Raw genomic sequence first — 22,035 nt, 5'->3', positions numbered from 1 at the left:
CTTATAAATTCATAAAGTCCTTTCAAATCTTATGAATTCATGTTATAAATCAATTAAATCCAAACTATAAAATCTCAATCACAAAATTCTTTTAATATCTTTTTAAAGTCATTACATTTCTAAAGTCTTTTAAAATCTATAATATTCTTTTATTCTAAAAAAGCTTTCTAAAATCATAATCCAATACACCCCTAAGTTGTAATTAATTAAATACTGATGGATTTTAACCAAATTGCTTAAAAATTCTAATTATCTTAATTAAATACACAAAACTTATTCCTATCATTTAAAAATTATAATTGAATATCACAATATTTTAAAATCTTAATTGAATATATCATTTATAGTGTGTTTAGATCGATGCTAACAAAATAAATTTTGTAAAATAAATTTTGATTAAAATTAATTTTAAAGTGATACAATTTATGTTTAAATATTTTTATTATAAAATCAAATTAAGATGCAATACAAAATTTTGGATATAACATATAAACTCTAAAAGATGCTTCAATTAGAATGAATTCTAAATTTGTTTTTAACGTAAACTCAAACGTATAAAAAATTTGTCAAAAAATAATTCTATTAATTCTCGAACATAAAATCAATGGCATTATTAATGTTTGGACACCTGGTTTGCCGCGAAACCTACAAGCGGTTTCCAAAGTGCATCCTCCGGCTCCTTATCCGTTGACGCTTACGTCACATCCTTCAACAAACAAACCAACCAATTTTATTTTTTTATTTTAAAAAAGAACAAAACATCGTTGCAAAAGAAACGGCGTCGTAAGCATTCAAATTAAACCTCGACTCACCCACTAGTACAGTACAGCCTGGTATGGTCTGAAGAACTTTGGAAACTGCTTCTCTTCCCACACAGCTCACACCCAACAACAAACATACAAACTCTCCTCTCACAAGGGCAAGACAGTAATTCCACATTCCCAACAACGGAGCCAACCAACCAAAACCTTTCTCCTTCTTCCTCTTCCTCCCCAATTCCCATTCAGATCCGATTAAGCCTTAACCCTAATTCCCCTCCCACCACCCACCAACAATGGGGGACTTCAACCTGGCGCTGGTGATCGTGGCGATCGTGGTGTGCGTCATCGTGTTCCTCTTCAACGTCTACCTCCTCGTCAACTTCCAGCACCCCGACGACGTCAACCAGGCTTACTTCCCCAAATTCGTCGTCGTCCTCGGCCTCTCCGTCGCTGCCATCTCCATCCTCATGCTCCCCGCCGACGTTGCCAACCGCCAGGCCTGCCGCCACGCCATCTACAACGGCGCCTGCAACCTCACGCTCCCCATGAAGGACCTCTGGCTCGCAATTTACATCCTCGACGCCGTCCTCGTCTTCTTCGTTATCCCCTTTGCCATGTTCTACTACGAAGGCGACCAGGACAAGTAAGTGTATGTCGTGGTGCTTTTAATTTGATGTTTTTTTTTTTTTGTTTTTAATTTTTGTAATCATATACTGAAATTGAACGAACCAGACGTTGGTCCGAGTGGTACTGGACCCAGTCCCCTTAAGCAAGGTCTCAGGACGGAAAAACATGATTGAAAAGGGAGACCACACCAAAGGTGCCAGGTTCTCCGATAGAGATGCAAAGCTGATGATACTTCGTACTAATAAGTAATAACATGGTAACCAAAATAAAAGATACTGAAATTAAAATTTTGTTGTGATTTTGGGAATCTGCAGGAGTGTTGGGAAGCGGATTAAGAGCGCGTTGTTGTGGATGGTGACCACTGCCATTGTGTGCGCTCTTGTTTTGGGGATTTTGTATGGTACGTTCTGATGCTCTAGTTGGTTGTTTTGTTTTATTTTCTACTTTCAGCTGTACTTTCTTTGTTGTTTTGCTTTGTGTTTGTGTGTGAGGTGGGGGCAAGGTGGTAATTTTGCTGTGTGTGATTTGAGGGTGTAGCTTATGGATTTGGTTAATGGTGTTGGGTGGGTGGATTTGTTTGGTTTAGTGAGAGTTACGTGATAGTAAACGGAATAATATGTTGTTAGAGTGATGATAGATATCCACTCTTATATAGTATCGTACATCTCGTCAACACCTGTTATTTCTCTGCCACTCTCTTTTGTATCATATCATATTACCTATCATATTTACATTTTTCTCTCTAAGGGTCATTTAGTGTTGGGTGTCCATAGATTATTTTGCATGTTTTGTGATGGTGGTTAGTGTCTGTGAGCAGTGGGATGAAAATTTGGAACTAGAGAGAGTGGAATTGGCTGTGTTGAAATTGGTGTGATATTGTCAGCGGATTTTGATTGTTTCATGCTGGTGATCACTTGTTGGTTGGTACTTGGTAGTTGGTAGGCATAGGAATCCATTGGTTGTGGTGCTGCTTGCTTTGGTTGTGAAGCTAAATACCATGCATCCATCTCGTAATAACTTCCACATTGAGTAAAAAGAAAAACAGTGGGGTTTAGTGATGTTTGTTAGTTTGTTCTTTGGGTGGTGGGGGTGAGATTATCGAAGATATCAGTTGGTGGAGTTTCTTTGCATTATAAAGCCATGTTCAAGGATTATTTGCTAAGGAAAAGAAGTTGTTTGATGTGGATTAATGATAGCATAAAGGTTGGGATTTAAACTAGAATAGGTTGGGTTGCACTTTTGTAGCAATATTAGTGCATTGTGAGCACCAGCAAATATTTCAGTCTGAGTGAAAATGTTGTGTTTTGTAGTTCCTAAATTATGATTCCTGAAGTGGTGGGACTTGGAGGGATAGTGTAAGGTGGGAAAGACAAGGAAGAACGGGTTAAAAAAATTGAGCATTGGGTATGGTGTACTTTTGATTACAATATATTTCAGAATTTCAACATATAGCATTTATTACAACTTTACAAGTTGGTTTAAGACTTTATAAGTATGAGAAGTGAAGAAAGGATATCCTTTCTTATGAAAATTATCGTAGATGTTATTTTATAAGATAAATTTTTTTGTACCCAAAGTTTTGATACCCCTGCCCTGTTGGATTAATTTGGATACTGTCAAGACTGCAATGGTGCCAAAAATTTGGGTCTACCTAAGAAATATGCTTTTACTACTTTATAAAAATTTCTGTGCTAGGACTAAACTATTTTATATGTGGTGAATATATAAAAGGCCCAAAGCAATACTTAAGCTGCTTATATGTTTAAGGTCAAATAAACTCATAACAGACAAATGAAATCCCTTGAGTTGAGTCAACACCCTCAAATATGTAAATAGCAAGATAAGACGAGATGCAGAATTTATAACATTTTAGTTTTTAGAGACAGTTGATGGCCTGCAATACAAGATGTAAAAACCCTATCAATGCCTTGTCAGTTATTTGAGATTGACTTCAGAATGATGTGTTACTGTGGTTCTTTCCCGAATTGCTTGATTTGCAACCATTTCTCCTGATCTGGTCCAGTTCTTCTATTGAAGCCTTATGTTGCCTAATTTTGTTAGAAATAAGTGAAACTGAAGAGACTTTTTTGTGTGTTAGAAATTCAGAACCATTCCTGGCCTTTGTCTTAGAGGTTGTGTGAGAGGTATAAACTCTTTGAACCTTCACCTAACAGGTTAAGCTTTTAGAATTAGTCCTTGACATGTTTTATGACTAAGTGGGCAGGAATTTGATTATAGCTGCCCCCATTCTTCATAAATCATAATCATAATTAAATAAAATTTCAACAAGGTAACATTGGCTTTTGTTTTATCTGTGTTTCAAGCCAAAAGGGCTCTTTCATGAAGGTGTGTGTTATGCATATAAGACCATTCTTGATCTTCCAAAATCCATAAGCATAAGGTTGCAACTTGCAAGGTATTAACTTCACCTATGCACCAAGTATCACCCTCTGAAATTTTACTTCATTCTAATCTTTCCTGATTATACTTATTAAATGCAAAATTTGTAACCTAGTGTAAAATCTGATTGTTCAATGTTAACCACCCACAATTGAGTGAACATTTCAAATCCACTTTTGCTTGATGCCTTGATGTGAACATTAACCTGTGTCTGACTGATGTTTTAGGACTTATTGGGAAGGTGGACTTTACTGTTAGGCATCTCTCTTCTTCCACAAGCCAATTTCCTAGCACATGGGACTTCAATAGTGGTCAACAATGTATTGGAAACACCCATCAGGTCTGCTTGTTTCTCTCACTCTTACCAACAGTCCATATTTTTATGCCAGTTTTGTTGTTCTTAGAAGCATTTCATTTTTCTGTTTCTCATTCTGGTTTTTTACCTTTGTCCTAATATCAGTGTTCTGCATTCACTGCCAGTCCTTCATCAGAAAAAACATGGACCATGCGTACTACCTTTCCTGAATATGTCGTTGCTCTTGCCACTATTGTTGGATCTGTGCTTTTTGCTGTAAGTTAATCCTATATCGTATGCTGCCTAGGGTAGTTTATGGATTTATCTCTACTACTTTCTTTCAATTATCATTTTTTTTCTTGTGAAAGTGTGTGTGAATTAGGATATTGTGTTAGATCTTTTTTGACTCCCTAAAAAATATGAACTGATTGGCTGATCCCATAAACTGTACAAAAGAAGAATCAATTACTTCCCAGGTCATATTTACTTTTATTTTTCATATTAGTGATATTAACAATTGTTTTCTTTCCATTCAATCCAGATATTTGGTGGTGTTGGTATTGCTTGTCTTCCATTGGGACTTATATTTTCATTCATTCGGCGTCCAAAGGCTGTTATCACTCGTTCACAGTATATCAAGGTGCTATATGCTTTTATAGCGAAGACGTACTAAATGTTGATTGAATATGCAGTACTATATTTATGGTGTGGTTGGTTGGTTATGGTTGTAGGAAGCAACCGAACTGGGTAAAAAAGCAAAAGAACTGAAGAAAGCAGCTGAGTCACTTCATCAGGAAGAAAGAAGTGGTTCGAAGGGAAGGAAATTTCGTAAAAATGTGAAATCAGTAGAGAAGGTAAAAAAATATTGGTAATTTATCAGTACTTTATAATGCAAAGTTTCTTTTAAGTATTTTATGTGTTCACCTGGACTTGCATATCGTAATTTGACGTGTACTGTTATAGTTGTGGCTGAAAGTTGTCTACAGTTAATGATTAGTGAAATGTTCTTGTTCTAGTTTGAGTGGTTCTGGTTTTTTTTACTCATCTATCTCACTTAATTTGCCAGGAGTTGTTTCAATTGGAAGAAGATGTCAAGCTTCTTGAGGAGATGTATCCACAAGGGGAAAAGGTAGATACTTGATTGCTTGGCATAAACAATATCAATATGCAATGGTTCTCCCACTTACTGATCTTGTATGAATGCAGGCTGAGACAACATGGGCACTAACAGTTCTAGGGTATCTGGCAAAATTTGTTTTGGGCATTTTAGGGTAAGCAATGGCATATAACAATCTGAGTTGCTTGGAATGCTTGATGCTGTATGACCCCTTATACATAGTTTTACATATTTTCTTCTTTCATCATCGAATAGGTTGTTTACTACTGTTGGGCCGATTTCTTAAACTGAACTGTATGTGTGATAATTTTCAATCGGTTTTCTCACCTGCTACATTTCATATAGATGGATAGCATTAATGGTTTCTTTTCATTATTAATTGATAGAAGAATTTAAAATTAATGATATGGAGTTTAAGTAAAATTAGGTGTGGTAATAGAAAAATAATTTAACTAGGAGAAAATAATGATATTAATTAAATAGGTATGAATTAGTTGAATTGGATACAAGAGTAATAAGAGTGGCAATAGACACCTGTTTGATGGGGCAGTGAATACAGCTGCATAACTATTGCTCAGTGTTATCAAATAGCAGCCATGGCGGCAGAATGGCGTTGCGGGAATTTGAAAAAACGCCACCAAATAGCGGTGACGTTGCGGGTTGCGGATGGCAGCGCCATGGCGGCCGCCATAGCTATGGCGGTCCTGGCGCAATTGCAGCTTTTTTTTTGTTTTTTGCGAGATAGGTGTTGGGCTGACCCGACCCAACCGTAACCTGACTTTCGCATGCAAAAGGGGTGAGCAGCGCAAGCAGGAACGGCACCACGCGAATGCGACGCGGCACGCCGGCATGCCGGCACCCCGCACCAACACGACGGCAACGACGGCGAACTCGGCACCCCACACCAGCACCACGCACACGACAAACGGACGGCGACGGCGCTACAGTCTGCGACGGACGGCAATTGTGGTTCTGTTTTTTTTTTTCTTTTTTTGTTGCTGTTGTTGGCGCTACAGTCTGCGACGTTTGGCGCTACAATCTGTGACACCCCTTTTCTATGTTTGGTTGTGTTTTTTTTTTCTTTCTGTTCACCTCTTTTTTTTTTGTTCAGTCCTTTTTTTATGATCTTTTTCTGTTTGACACCCCTTTTTTTGTTCAGCCCTTTTTTTATGATCTTTTTCTGTTTGACACCCCTTTTTCTGTTTTTTATGCTTTTATCCTTTTGTTATTTTGAACTCTTGAATGAGTTTATTTGGTGTTGGTACTTGGTTATTGTGGGAACTCATGATACTTTTTTAGTTTATTTGAATGCAATCCCTTGTTTTTTTAATTTTATATATATTTATTTTTTATCTATTGTGTTGTTAATATTTATATATATATAATTTTTTTGTCCGTCATGACGTCCGCCATTTTCCGCTACACCATCCGTCATATTTTTATGGCGGATTTTTAGCTTTCCGCCATCCGCCATTAACAAAACTGCTATTGCTGGGACATTACTCTTGCTTTCTCACTGTAATGAGCATTGCTTATTCTATAACAGGTGTTGTGTCTCCCGTCTCATGTATTATCTAACCTAAGTTTTGAAAACTGTGCCAGGTTTATCGTTTCTGTGGCATGGGTTGCTCATATCATTATCTATCTATTAATTGATCCTCCTCTTTCTCCTTTCTTGAATGAAGTTTTCATCAAGCTGGATGATATCTGGGGTATGTTGGAATACTCTTACCTTTAGTGATTATTCCATTACCATAAGCTATAGAGTATAGAGACATTATATATTTTATTTTCATTCAGTAATTCTTCATGATGTATGCATTCTTCTTTCATCAGGTCTTCTGGGTACAGCTGCATTTGCATTTTTCTGCTTCTACCTTCTCCTTGCTGTGATTGCCGGAGCCATGATGCTTGGGCTGAGACTAGTTTTCATTACTATACATCCCATGAAGTAATTAAACTTTGCAATCTATGACTATCTATCATTCATATTGCTTTTTAATCTGCAGTGGTCACATACTGCTTCTATTGATTACTACTCACTATGTGAACTTATCTATGGCAGGTGGGGAGCGACGCTCATGAACTCTTTTCTGTTCAATGTGGGGCTTATTCTTCTTTGTTCCATTAGGTCAGTGTAGCCTTTATGATACATTTCCGAATGGATACTATGTGTAGTAGTTTACTTTTAATATGGCCGCCATTGTGATTCAACATTTATGTTAATTTTTTATTTTGGACCATGATATATTTTAGGTTTAATTACTTTTTTGGTCCTCTGATTTATTTTTTAGATTCAATTTAGTCCTCTTGTCATTTAAAGGTTCAGTTAGGTCCTGTGTTTTTTTTAAATGGTTCTATTATGTCCTTTATTTTTTTAAAATGTTTCAATTTGGTCCCTTTTTTCTTCAATCTGCTCCAAAAATTGGTTTTAAGTTGGGGGGGGGGGGGGGGGGGGGGCGCAAGTTGAACCCATCTTGAAAAATAAGGAACCTGATTGAACTTTTTAAAAGTGGAGGACCTAATTGAACTTTTTAATAATAAGACTAAATTGAACCTAAAAAATAAATTAGAGGGAAAAAAAAGTAATTAAACCTATATTTCATGAAAATGATTTTTATTCTTCTTTGGTACTGGTACATACAGTAGAAGAGATTGTCTAAAAGAATGCATAGTTGAAAGTGGTCTTACTTTCCGATTTGGATTTTCCTGTTTAAAATTTTAAAAGGAGCAGGAGATTTTTCTTAGTTGTGTCAGTGGTATTATGAGTATCTGAGGAAGTTGTTTATGGAAATGTACTAAGTTGTGTTCTATACATAGTGAAAAATTATGGTGCTGTCATGATAATGTCATGCTGTGATAACATTGCTGAAAGTTCGGTTGTTTTACCTTTTCAGTGTGATCCAGTTCTGCTCCACAGCATTTGCCTACTATGCTCAAGCAACTGCAGCACAGGAAATATTTGGCCACACCTTGGAATCTCTTCGTGGAATTAAATATTTGTACAAGTAAGTCAAGCTGGATATTTTTCCCGCGCTCTTCCCCAACCCTTGGATTGGGTGAAGACGTGAAGTATAGAACCTACACTTTTCGTTAACTTGCAAATTTTGACCACGTGATGGGATGGTCCCAATTCCAACTCCCATAAATGACTCGTACAGTTGAGATTCTCTGTGGAATGCTTCTATTCACATTTCACGCACCCAAAGTATGAGAAACATAAAATAAATTCTGCAGGCCATATATTGACACAACACATGAGTATACAGCACATTGTTGAGATCTAATGACCAGCAGAGGTTTTTTTTTTGGTGTGTGTGTGTTTTGGGTGTTTGAGACTTTTAGTATGATTAACCTCTACATTGACCACATTAGGGGAGTAGTTTTTACGATTATCTGTGGTGAGTAGTATTTGGTACTGACATTTTTTATGCCTTACTATTATAATTAACCTGTGCATTTTTCACATCACAGGTACAACGTCTTTCAGATTGCATTTGTTGCATTGGCTGGATTGACTTTTGTATATTATGCTGCCTTGGTAAGCCTACCTCTGGAAAAATTTCTTTTCTTTTGTGCATGTTAATGTTCTTGCTGATACTGAAGGGTTTTAAATTTGGAAATATCAGGGATGGAGAAGAAAGAAGCCTAGTGGTAGGTTTCAATTGTCTACATGAGGTTATGGTTTATGGCATGGAAGAGTGTCTTCTAAAGGGAGCCATCGGGTATTCTTATCGCAAAATCTCATTTCAAGTGGCTTTTATTCGGATGTGCATTGGCCTAGTTTTGTTTTAATGTCGAAAGCTATCAAGTTGGCTGATCAGCATCCGAATAGAATCATTTTCCTGTGGTGTCATCATTAGGTGGGTGCTTGTGGTGCCACTTAGGTCTTTGATGATTCTTTCCTCGCCCTTGTATGTATTATTCATTCGTTTGATTTGTGCAGCACATTCTTCTGATTATGTAATTGAATATATGTGCACAAGAGACTACTGGGTTCTACTAACCCTTTGATGTATAATGCAACTCTTCCCAAACATAATTGTACCAGTTGTCATTTTAATATTCATGTCCGTGTGTCATTCCTATATTAACAGGGAGGGGGGTTGTGAAAAGGAACTTGCGGGTCTTCTGAAGGACGTAATAATCTGATAGCAATCAACCTATTTTGCAAATTAATTATGGTTTGTCCTAGAAGATAAGTATTATTTTTATTATAATAAAATCATGATTTGAGACTGAAAAAAAAAAGTTATGTTCAATCACAATGCAATTATGATGTTAACGCGTGTATGAACATAATTATGTTCAATCACAACGCAATTATGATTTGAAACTTAGTTTATGCACTTAAAACAGTAAAACTAAAACTATGATTTTAATGATGGCAATCATGACCCACACATACTTGTTTGGTACCTTGACTTCATTTATTCCTTCTATTCCTAATATACATCAAGTGCCCAAGACTGATTTGATCAATTCATTGCTCAAGAGCCTACTATGAAACTGACCTGAATAAAAATAATGTAAGGTTCTTGCAGGACTTAAAAGTGTCTAAAATATGCATCTTGGGCTACCTGTATGTGTACACAGTAGTATTCATTTTGTTGGTAGTCTTTTATTAGTTCTTCATAGATAAATATATTATTGCAAGTTATTTTACATATGTAACTTTAATGAAATAACCTTATTTATTTAATTTTTTATATTTTGCCAGACAAAAAATAGTCATTTTCAGTGCAGTTACCTGTGCCACCAACGAGAAAGCTGGTGAAGTTTCTTCATTCTTGTGCAGAAATTGCGAAGCTATTTCAGTTGTCTCTAAACTCTCCATTTCCCATAAAAATAGGAAGGCGTATCCTGGGATCAGTAATGCACAAAAATTGTTTTCTATCCTCATTCTCGCCTGATATTTGACATTAATAGTGGGGTGGGGTGATTATTGGCATCAAAGACAAATACTAGAGATTTACAACAACTCAAACACCCTGCTCAACTAACTGAGTTAAACCCCCCTTGGTCAATGAACAATTATTCAATTCCAATTGAGAATTTCTCTGGATGTTGTTCTAGTTAGAGACATCTATAGGAGTGTTTTCATCCGCACTGATTGGTTCATATAGTGAATCTTCTGCAAACTCAATTGGCATTGAATTCCAGTGCAGACTAGGTTCCCAGTCTGCTTCCCCGAGGACCTTCAATATCTCTTTTGCCACTATCTTGCTTCCCTCATTTGACAAATGAATTCCATCCCTATCAATCACCACCCCCATCAAATGAATCAATAGTGCATTTACACTTTTCCTTAAGATACATTAGACAGAGAGACATTGACATATATACTTACGTGAAGCAAACATCTAACCAGTCATGCCTTTGCTGGAGTGCAGACCAGAGATCAATGGCCTTCACATTCATCTCACGGCACAGCTCCAAACACGCTTCTGAGTATATTCGACAAGCTTCATTTGTCCTTTTTAGTGGCCCCAATAGATCACTGGTTTCAGTTCAACCATTAATTCATTAGAGTACAAGATTGAAACATGACAACAACAGCAATAAAGCCTTAAACCACTAGGTGAGATTGACTGGATGGATCACACGACGTCATTCGACACGGTTAAAAATCAAGTTTTCAGAACAAGATTGAAACATAAATTTTTATAAAATCAGGAAACAAGAATGTCAAATATTTTTGGAAGGATCTTCCATTCTCTAAATTTATCATCTGCCAGCATAATAGATTCGGGTCTTGTTAGTATAAAGCCAAATATGCCAACTTTTACATATCAGACATGCCAGTATTGAAGCTTAGTCTCAAGTTTGAATACCAATCACATAGCCTTTGGGGCTTTGGGCCATAGTACAGGTTTGAATTATATATTAGTAAATACCTTAGAGTTTATGAAATACATGTGCCAGTGAGGTTGCAAGTAGCACACCATCAATAGGTATGTGTCTTTGTTAATCATATAGCACAAATAAAAGCATAGTCTTCATAAAAATAGAATTGCAGGCATTGCTATCATAGCCTCAAGATAATGTGAAGCTATATCCAATAATCAAAATGAATTGTAGTCAGAACCTGAGAGTTTCATGCATTTGCACCTCATTGATGGGAGGGGAACTGAGAAATATTATGCGAGTCTTCTTTGAAAGGCTCTGACAACCATAGCGATTTTGGGTCAAATTTCATAGAAATAAATATGGATGTAAAGAATAATTGCATCAATACCAACAAAAAAAAAATACTTGAAGTCTTGAAAATATAACTTTTTTCTTTTCTATGCGATAATGTGTGGAAAAAGAAAGGAAAGTTGTGCACTTGTGTAAAAGTTTACCTTAAGATGGATAACGATCTTCCTCATATTTTCAATGTATTCTTGGAGGGGTACATGAGGGCTAAGGCCAGATGGATGTGGGTGCATAGAATCATTACCACCAAAGTACACAATTACCAGTGATGTTTGATCGGTGGCATCCTGAGTTGAAGATGACAAAGTAAAAGGGTGATTCCCTCTAAGTCAGTCTGAGCAAGAATCAAAGTGATTTCAATGTGCATAAATCAATCTGAAGATTAATGTGTGTGTGCGCCCGTTCATGCTGCAATTATGAAATGAAGTTTATTATAATACAGTTGATCTTTTCAATTTCAAACAAATGTTCTTAATATATCCATGCTCAGTTTGAAGGCAAATAGAGGTCATCATATGCAAGAATGTTCAATCTATTCTTTAGCATAAACTAGTAAATTAACTAACTGAGGTTCCATTAGTTACTACTACAACGAAAGTAATCACATTTTATCATTTGTCAAGAAAGAATGAGATATTGAAGTTGAAGAAAATGTGAGATTTTGAATCAACACAAGCAATTATTACACATGCTCAATACCTTGGGAAATATTTTATCCAGATTCTGCAGGGCACGCCTTGAATTCCAACCAGCATATCCTCGCAAAATTATATCTGCCTATGTCAAGTCAATGTGTGGTAAGTTAAACTCATTTACCATCATAATGGTTCACTCACAAAAAGGCTAATACAAATGCAAATTGACTTTAGTTCTCATTGGATATACTTCTCCGTAAGCATTTACGGGAAAAGAAGGTAAGAAGGAAAAATGAAAAAAAGATTCTTTCATAAGTTAAAATTAGTTTATGTATAAGTTAATATCTAGAATATTTCTCAAATTAGTTTCTCCAAAAACTGATTTTAACTTATATGTAAACTAGTTTTAACTTATGTATATTTCATTTTCTTAATTTTCTTTTCTTATCTTATCAGTTTTTATAGACAAGTTTATACAAATAGAACAGTTGTTATTTAGGCTTATATTTCAAATATAGACACTTTATATGCATGTGCTCTTAAACCACTCTCTTTCAAATACTAGATATTACTCTAATCTGTTGTTCCCTTGTACTAGAAGAAAGAAAGACATATGGAGGGGAGAGGGGTCTCAAACATCTTGGAGAGTGTAATCTGTCACAGCATTAATCTTTTCCTGTTCCATTCCATCATTTCTTTCTACATTCATTTCTCATCATTTATCATTGATCCAAATTCGGATACAGAGGAATCTTATCAATGAAATTTCCACTTTTTATCTAATTGCTAAAGCAGTTGGATTACAGGACCACCACTTCCTCAAAAAGTTCTCAATATGGTGACTTATGTTGGCATTAAATAACTTTTTTCGTCAATAAGTTGCATCTAACTTTCTCATTTCTCCACAAGAAAACGACTAGCCTTACTTTGCATATATTCATAGCAATCCGAGTTAGTGATAAATAGAAACTTTATTTTTTCTTTTTTTTTTTTCCAAAAGGATCTGTTCCATTGCGTGCATGCAGTCCTGTTCTTGAAAATTAAAAACACAAACAAAATTGAACAAAAATGAATCTCATTAAGGGTCATCCATAGATCACAAAAACCCACGTCTCTATATCAAACATGAGTTCATAAAAAAAAAAAACAATTCTTCATGGGTTATCTCAACAAGTGAAACCAAAGGAGAACAACAACTTTTACCCTCTTGCAATCATCGTTCACAACTGAAGCTAGAAATGAAAGTGAGTGAATAGCCTTAAATCATAAAACTCCAACATTAAGCAAATCAAAGTGCATGCAATAAATGAAAAAGAGAGAAAAAAACACGATATTAATCAACCTGAAGACAAAGAAGATAAGAAAACCATAATGGAATGAACAACAACAACATGAAACATAACTATTAAGTACCTTTCGAGCATACAAGTTGGCAAGAATAGCTCCCCAACCTTGATCACTATAACTGAACTCAACTATGGACGAACCAAACAGCACAAATTGAGGCCTCGCTGGTCCTACCATCTCTCACTTCCACAGTCTCAATAATACACTTAACACTGTAGCATGCATTCAAAATTTATAGACGTGGATTTTTGCTTTCTTTCCCATGTTGCTTTCTCTTGTCAATATCAACTTCCATAATATCAATTCCTTTCTCTTGTTGCCTTCTCTTGTCATTGGCACAGCAAATTCAATCATCAATTATCTAGTTTGGATATAAAGTGTATGGCAATGGTGTAGATAACAATATGAAACCTTTTAAAATTAATAAACGTCCAAATTTTTAGAAAGTGACCAATGACATAAATCGAATAACTAATTGAACTTGCCCTTTTATTTCAACTATTTTTTTTTCAATTACAATTAACGTTGGTAATGCATGTCAATCTTTGATATGAATCTTTATCGCGGTAGTTAACGTGAAAATTTTCGATTTTGATTTAAAAACCTTACTATAAATTTTTATGGTTGTATTAATTAAGACACACAGAAAAATCTAATTTTATAATATAAAGAGTAGATACAACAAAGATGTGTTATTAGAAAATAAAACAAAAAAGTTTTTATAAGGGGTAGAGTTTTGCCTTGTTACATTTATACAAAAGTTGTGTTATTTTCTCATATAGATTTTTGGGTGCGAGACTATAGTTATTTTTTACGAAAAATAATCATGCTTGAATAATTAAGAATATTATGAGAGAAAAGTTTCTTATGCCAAGTATTTAATGCAGTAACCTTCATCTCGAAATAACTTACTAAGCTTAAATAACCACGCGCCAATTGATACACAATTTTCTAACTTATAATTTGATTTAGTATACAAGTTAATTATATAAATGAAAATTTAGACTCTTATTCTCTCCACTTTTTCAATTAGTAATTTTATTTTACAGACAACTAGTCGTTCTTAACATTTTCACTTTTGAAATTCATTTCCCAAATTATTCTGGAGCTAGAAAAAAAAAATTCTGTATCAATAATTAAAACTACTGCCCTCTTCTATATTAAGTCTTATAAATGAGAAGCATATGAAATGACTGTTGTGCCCATGCTCTAAGTGCTAACATGTGTCCAATTTGTTGATTTTTTGGGCATTTCCATTTGACTCTAAGTGTCACCTTGTGCATGCATTCCTGATCATTCCCTCAACTACTCCAAACCTATTTCCTCTATTTTTGCGTAATTCCCTTATTACTGAGTGTTGGCTTCCTTCATTTGTTTGCTTTCTTTTTCATTTTTGTGTCTTCAATTCCAGTTTAGTTTTCCAGCTGTTGTGGCCTTGCATTTTGTGTTTTTCATATGAGGTTTTGCTTTTATTTCCTTTCTGCTAAAATACTTCAAGTTTTCTTGCTTCTTAGGTTTCATTTTCGTTCTTCATTACTGTTGTCGTGCATTTTACTTAGAGTTTTCCCATTTTGGTTTTTTTTTCTGTCGATTTCTTTACGACCACATGAGTTTTAGTTTCATGCATGCTCCCTATTGTTTCTTTTTGGTCATTTGGGATATTGTTTGGTGATCTGTATGTTTGGTTGCTTTTGCATGTTTTTGGGTGGTGTTGTTGATTTGTTGTTCACAAAGGTCAATATTTTTGGTTGTTTGTGGTTTTCCCTCTTATGAGGTGATCCACGAAGGAGCATCCATGAGGCAAGTTTGTTAGTTTTTTTTTTCTTTTTTGCATGGTTTTTCCTGGTGACTCTTTTTTTCCAAAACTGATATGCCTGATGTTGTTTGGTGTTTGACAGTCAAATGTTCGAGGTAAGCTATAATGACCATGGCTGGAATATTTTATGATATCTATGCATGTTTGCTTGTTACCTTTTTTTAACATCCTTGTCTTGCCTAATGTTATTTGGTGGATGTTTTGGTTCTCATTTAGGCAGGGTCAAGAAAATCGCATAATAGGCAAGGTGTTATTCGCAAGGTAAAATTTTTCTTTCCAGGTAAGCTGTAATGACCATGCCTGGAATGTTTTTTAATATCTATGCATGTTTGGTCGTTATGTTTTTTTTACCATCCCTATCTTGCCTAATGTAATTTGGTGTATGTTTTGGTTGTCATTTAGGCAAAGTCAAGAAAATCGCATAATAGGTAAGGTGTTATTTGCAGGGTAAAATTTTTCTTTCCAGGTAAGCTATAATATCTAACTACAATTTTTGTAAAATCTGAGAGTATTTCTTTAATTGGATATGGAAATTGTGAATCCTCATATAATGATTCTGCAACTAACACAAGAGGTAAATGTCTGATACAATTCCTTTAGTTAAAAAAATAACATAACAAAAGCCATTTTTGAGTATTTTGATGTTGGCCACCAGTTCATGTTCTGATATGTAATTTAGATGTTCCTGTTAAAATAGTATCGATGGTTACCATTATGGTCTCATACCTAATTTAATTATTTAAGAGTATTTTGATCTTGGTGACCAACTAATGCAATGTAGACATTGTAATACAAAAAAGTGGTATAATGAAAGAATATAAAAACATAGAAATAGCTCAAGCCCAAGATTTAGTCTATGTTGTGGAGATGGCAAGATTAAACTTCCATTGTTATAGAATCCACCTAAACTTCTACAACAACTTCTGCTTGATCAAAATACAGCTTATGGAAAAAATTACCAACAAAACATAAGAACATATAACATGATGTTTGCATTTACTTCTGCTGGTATTAAACTTGACAAATCAATGACTCATTCAAGAGGGTCTCCTACAATTAGAATTCAAGGTCAACCATGTCACATGATTGGAAGTCTATTGCCAATGCCTGGAAAAGAATCTAAATTTGCACAGTTGTATATCTTTGAAACAGAAAATGAAGTTCAAAATAGAATTAATACTATGAGGTAGTTAACAACACAACACCAATAGAACATGTTTGATTTACACTGATGTCTATTGTTACTTCTACATTGATGTCCTCTAAATTATCTATGCATTTGAATATCTGTTTTTTCAGCCACCATAATGAAATTGAAGCACATATTGTTTCAAGTTTGGGAAAAATACTGGATGAAAACAATGTTCATGCAAAGAGTTTCAGGATGGCAAGAGATAGATTGACAGGTAGTCAAGTGCATAATGTTAGGCTGAAATTGATCGCCGGTCGGGAAAAAGATGGGTGTACATATAATGTATCAAGTGTTCCAGAAGTTGCTACACTTATTACAGGTGATATTGATGCAAATTCAAAGAGAGATATTATTATTGAAACTCAAAATGGGCAATTACAAAGAGGATACACGAATTGCATTGTAGCTATCTAGCTCTACAATATCCTTTTATGGTTTCCTTACAAAGAAGATGGATATAGGCCTGACATTTTGCATCGTGATACATTAAGTGGGAAAAAAAAAAGAAAAAGGAATCGTCTTACAATGAGGAAGTGGTTTTCTTACAGACTACAATGCAGGTCGAATGAAGGTCAAACTTTGTTGCGTTCTAGAAAACTATTCCAACAATTTGTTGCTAAAGGGTACACAATGGTTGAATCAGAAAGAATTTCCTACGTTAGAAACAACCAAAAGAAACTCATAGTTGACAAGTTCTGCAGCTTGCAGCAGTCATCGGATGCGGGAAATACATAAGGCTTAAGTAAAGGCAAAAAAGTCATCTTGCCTTCAACCTTTGTTGGTAGCCCACGATATATGGATCACCTTTATTTTGATGGTATAATTATATGCAGTCACGTAGGCTTCCCAAATTTTTTTATTACTTTTACCTGCAATCCAAATTGGCTTGAAATCCATAGGTTACTAACACATTTGAATCTGACAGCAATAGACAGGCCATAAATTATCTCCCGAGTTTTCAAACTCAAGTATGAGCAGATGCTATCAGACCTTACAAAGAATCACCTACTAGGAAAAGTGGTCGCATGTAAGTTGATCCTAATTCCTCTTTATCCTACTTACAAATGACTTAATTATTGTAAGTTATTATATTAACATCTTAGCCAAGGTTGCAATATTCAAATACAATTATTCATAATGATCAACAGCCAAAGCTATTCCCTTTAATGCCTATCTATTAATGGTATCTCCTTACAATTGCAGATATGTATACAGTGGAATTCCAAAAACGAGGACTTCCTCATGTGCATTTATTGTTATTTTTACACCCCGACAACAAATATTCATCTCCAGATGAAATTGATCTTATTATATTAGGAGAAATACCTTCACAAAAAATGATCCAGAACTCTATAAATTAGTACAGAATCATATGGTTCATGGCCCATGTGGAAATTTGAGGCCTAAATCTCCATGCATGAAGGAAGGCAAATGCAATCAATTTTATCCAAAAAAGTTTCAGCCCACTACCCTTATAGATGCAGATGGTTACCCTGTGTATCGTAGTAGAAACACTGGTCAGACAATAACCAAGAATGGCATTATAGTTGATAACAAATGTATTGTACCCTATAATCCAAAATTGCTGAAAAAATATCAAGCACATATAAATATTGAATGGTGTAACCAAAGCACTTCTACCAAATATTTATTCAATTACATCAATAAAGGATATGATAGAGTTACTGCTGTCATGGTTCATGATGGCAATGGAACAGTTCCCCATGCAAACGCTCTAAATGATGAAATCAAAGAATATCTAGATTGCAGGTATCAGTCAAGTTTAATATGTAAATCATGTTATCATTGTTTTTAAAACACATTTATTTTGATGACAGGTACATTTCTCCATGTAAATCTACTAGGAGGATCTTTGGTTTTCCAATACATGGTAGAAAACCTGTCGTTCAAAGGCTGCACTTCCATCTTCCAAGTCAACATAGTGTTGTCTACCAAGACCAGGATGATATCGATGATGTCCTCTCTAACCCAAGCATTTCTGTATCAAAGTTTATAGCATGGATGAACACAAACCAAGCTTTTGTTGAAGTCCAAAGCCTTACTTATTGATCGAGGCCGTACCCGAATTAAACAAACATTTAAAAATGCAATATCTAGGAAATGATCCTAGGTCGTCTCGCAACGAGCAATGGTCAACCAAACGTTCATAATAGATAGTAATAAAACAATAATGAATTGGGGGGGGGGGGGGTTGTTTGTTTTTGTAAATTAAACAGCGAGCAAATTTTAATTAAAAAAATATCAGAATTAAAACACGTTGTTTCCCCTTGATTCTCAAGCAAGTCTCTTATCCTAGGTTACGAGAAATTATCCTTTATTAGTTCAACCACTTAATCCAACCCTAAATTAAATTACTAAGAAAAATTTAACATAAGGCATTCATTATGTGATTAAGCAACACATACACCAATTAATCGTGAACGATCATTAAGCATGAACGTGAGTTAAGCGCAGAGACAATTAATCAAGCACTAAGCATGCATGGATCAATAGCAACAAATACAGAATAATTGGTGAAGAGGAGAAACTGATCAGAATTTAATAGTAATAATAGAACCTCAAAGAGAGTTGTGCTTGATCCTCAAGAGAAAACAACGCTTGAGACTTAGCCTTCCATTAGTCAGTAGAGAACGAAATTGCAGATTGAAGCAGCAAACGAAATTTTATTGGTACGTGAATAGTAAAAACTGGAATCGCAAAACTTAAATTTATTCTTTCTCTCCAAAATGAAAAAGTGTCTAAAGAAGAAGAAGAGGAACCTAAAACTAAAAACTAAAAAGAGAGCGAGAGAGGGCTAAAACTAAAAACGAAAAAGGAGAGAGAGCGAAGAGAGAGAGCCTAAAACTAGAACCTTGGTGCTGTTATATAGTTCTTAGCCCCAAAGCTTACAAATCTGTTTTAAGTCCAAGCTCATAAATAAAATAAAATCTAGATAAGATAAGACAAAATCTAGATGAAATAAAATCTAGATAAGATTTAGATGAAATAATATCTAGATGAGATAAAATCTAGATATGATAAGATAAAATCTAGATGAAATAATATCTAGATGAGATAAAATCTACATAAGATAAGATTTGGTAGAATAAAATAGTCTGCTTTCTTCAAGTCCAAGCCCAATTCTGGATTCAAGCCCAATTGTTTATAATTCTCCTGAAATTAAATTAAAAACACAAAATTAGTCCAGTAGACCCAAATGATAAAACTGCATAATTAATTTGACAATTAAGGCTAATCAGTAATTAAAATGGTGACAAAAAGGGTTAAGAAATAGGAGAAAATGATGACACATCACTTATTCAGAATTTGTTACTAAGTTCGTGTATAACCAAAAACAGAGATGTTGGCAACTTAGGAAAAAAGGTTGCACTATTGGCAGGCTTCAATGGGTTCCCCCAACTACGGGTGAATTATTTTACTTGAGAATGATGCTGACTGTCTGTAAAGGACCAACCTCATTTGAGGATATCAAAACAGTTGCTGGTGTTCAATATCCTACATATAAAGAAGCATGTTTCGCTATGGGTTTTTTACAAGATGATAGAGAATTCATTGACACAATCAAGGAAGCAAAAGACTGGGGCTCAACACATTATCTAAGGAATCTTTTTGTATTATTACTTTTGACAGCTACCATGAACAAACCTGAAGAAGTGTGGGCACAAACTTGGCATTGGTTAAGTGATGACATTGTGTATAATCGTCGAAAATCAACAACCACTCCAGGTTAGCTTACATTTACCTTGCCACTGGAAAGTTTAATCATAAACATAATGTAACTTTCTTTTAAAATGTCTTAGAATTACATGTTGATGATGACAACCTGATGAATCTGGTATTACTTGAAGTTGAACAATTGTTACAAGCTAATCAAAGATCACTTAGAGACTATCCTTCAATGTTGTATCCTGAGAATGGAAATTTCGCAACTCATTTAGACAATGTCCTCATATTGTCTACGCTAAATTTCAACAACGAAGATCTTATATCAGAATTCCTTTACCTTTTTTCTCAAATGACAGGTTTATTTATTGAACCAGCAACATGTAAACCACACAAAAGTTGCCTTGCTTATTTTTCTGCTTTGCGTTTCTCTCTGCAATTTCAAACTGCTATTAATGTCAAAACAATTTCATAACTACAAATCAACAAGCAACAACTTATAACCAAATTATTCAGGTTGTCAATCAAAATGAAGGTGGCATGTTTTTCCTATATGGATATAGAGGTACAAGAAAAACATTCATTTGGAAAGCACTTACAGCTTTATTAAGAGCAGATGATAAAATTGTTATTATGGTTGCTTTTAGCGGCATAGCTTCTTTGTTATTGCCTGGAGGAAGAACAACACATTCAAAATTCAAGATTCCTAAGGAACACAATTGGCTGAATTATTGAATGAAGCAAGCTTTATCATCTAGGATGAAGCCCCCATGGCTCACAAATTCTGTTTTGAAGCACTTGATCAAAGTCTGAGAGATATTATTAAGGCGAAATCAAGTTCTGATAAAAATTTTAGTGGTAAAGTTATGGTATTTGGTGGAGATTTCCGACAGATTCTGTCAGTCATTCCTAGGGGCAAATTCTGCCAATCATTCCTAGGGACAACCGCTCTGATATTGTTAATACAACTATAAATTTGTCTTATCTATGGAATTATTGTCATGTTTTAACACTGTCGAAAAACATGTGTTTAGAAAGCAACATAGATGCAACAGATAGAAAAGAAACTGCAGCTTTTGCACAGTGGATCCTTGATATTGGTGATGGGATTGTTGGGCAGCAAAATGATGGTTATGCTACAGTTCAAATTCCACAAGATCTGTTAATCACAGAATATGATGATCCACTCTATGGCATAGTTAATTTTACATTTCCAGATTTGTGTCACCATTACACCAACCCTGAATACTTCCAATCTAAAGTGATATTAGCTTCAACAAATGAAACTGTGCAACAAGCTAATGATTATATACTATCATTGATCCCAGGTAATTATAACATACTTCATCTAATTGTGATTATTTTTTACTTTGGATTGTATCTCATTCTTAACCATGACTGTATCTCATTAATAACCAAATGTATCCAATTTTTCATCTGCATACTTACCTTATAATTTTGAACTGTCTTCATTCTTTATTTGGTATGGTAATCACAAAAATAATCACAGGTGAACAAATGAAATATCTAAGTGTTGATTCAGTAGATAAATCAGAAACACTTGAAAGTTGTCATTTCTGATCAGTGACAACTGAATTCCTTAATTCTTTAACAACATATAGTCTACCTAATCATAGTATCAAAATCAAAATTGGATCACTTATCATGTTGTTAAGGAACTTAGATCAAACTCAGGGACTGTGTAATGGCACTAGATTAATTGTTACAAGGCTAGCTAAACATTGTCTTCAAAGAGGTATTTGCAAATCTTAAAAGGTTAATCCAGTTTATATATATTCTACAACCACCCTCTAATATGCAGTTAGAAAATCATAACAGCCAGCTTCGGACACATAAATTCGAACACTGATTCTCCCATTATTAGGTATACCATGTTATTTACAGTGTTTTTATGTTATGTGTTTCGGCATAGAACATCACAATTGACCAATATCCTGCTCAA

General features: G+C 34.8%; 2 protein-coding genes across 2 annotated transcripts; one reads left to right on the top strand and one right to left on the bottom strand.

The window, feature by feature from the left end:
- Positions 1 to 782: 782 nt before the first annotated feature.
- Positions 783 to 9,263, top strand: LOC100796998 (LIMR family protein At3g08930). Its single transcript, XM_041017678.1, has 14 exons — positions 783 to 1,404; positions 1,703 to 1,788; positions 4,016 to 4,128; positions 4,249 to 4,359; positions 4,625 to 4,723; positions 4,815 to 4,937; positions 5,150 to 5,212; positions 5,290 to 5,354; positions 6,803 to 6,912; positions 7,037 to 7,151; positions 7,266 to 7,331; positions 8,098 to 8,208; positions 8,675 to 8,741; positions 8,830 to 9,263. The coding sequence occupies exons 1-14, from the start codon at positions 1,055 to 1,057 to the stop codon at positions 8,875 to 8,877; spliced, it is 1,527 nt and encodes a 508-aa protein (XP_040873612.1). The 5' UTR covers positions 783 to 1,054; the 3' UTR covers positions 8,878 to 9,263.
- A 128-nt stretch (positions 9,264 to 9,391) lies between these two features.
- On the bottom strand, positions 9,392 to 13,738 carry LOC100796467 (GDSL esterase/lipase CPRD49). Its single transcript, XM_014774782.3, has 6 exons — positions 13,447 to 13,738; positions 12,098 to 12,175; positions 11,545 to 11,685; positions 11,289 to 11,365; positions 10,551 to 10,700; positions 9,392 to 10,456 (listed from the first exon to the last, which is right to left on the bottom strand). Exons 1-6 carry the CDS (start codon positions 13,555 to 13,557, stop codon positions 10,273 to 10,275), a joined length of 741 nt encoding a protein of 246 aa, XP_014630268.1. The 5' UTR covers positions 13,558 to 13,738; the 3' UTR covers positions 9,392 to 10,272.
- Positions 13,739 to 22,035: the final 8,297 nt, after the last annotated feature.

Source organism: Glycine max, chromosome 1, assembly GCF_000004515.6.
Source record: "Glycine max cultivar Williams 82 chromosome 1, Glycine_max_v4.0, whole genome shotgun sequence".
Classification (NCBI taxonomy): Eukaryota; Viridiplantae; Streptophyta; class Magnoliopsida; order Fabales; family Fabaceae; genus Glycine; species Glycine max.
Note: the sequence above shows the minus strand (reverse complement) of the source record. Positions and strands in the feature narration are given on the sequence as shown.

Bases quoted from the DNA above. Each gene is read 5' to 3' on its own strand.
- LOC100796998 (XM_041017678.1), top strand. From the start codon at position 1,055: ATGGGGGACTTCAACCTGGCGCTGGTGATCGTGGCGATCGTGGTGTGC. The intron at 6,913-7,036 runs GTATGTTGGAAT...TTCTTTCATCAG, and splicing joins CAAGCTGGATGATATCTGGG to GTCTTCTGGGTACAGCTGCA. The intron at 8,209-8,674 runs GTAAGTCAAGCT...TTCACATCACAG, and splicing joins GGAATTAAATATTTGTACAA to GTACAACGTCTTTCAGATTG.
- LOC100796467 (XM_014774782.3), bottom strand. From the start codon at position 13,557: ATGGTAGGACCAGCGAGGCCTCAATTTGTGCTGTTTGGTTCGTCCATA. The intron at 11,686-12,097 runs GTATTGAGCATG...TCTTCAACTCAG, and splicing joins TGGATAAAATATTTCCCAAG to GATGCCACCGATCAAACATC. The intron at 10,701-11,288 runs GTTCTGACTACA...AACTGAAACCAG, and splicing joins CAAATGCATGAAACTCTCAG to TGATCTATTGGGGCCACTAA.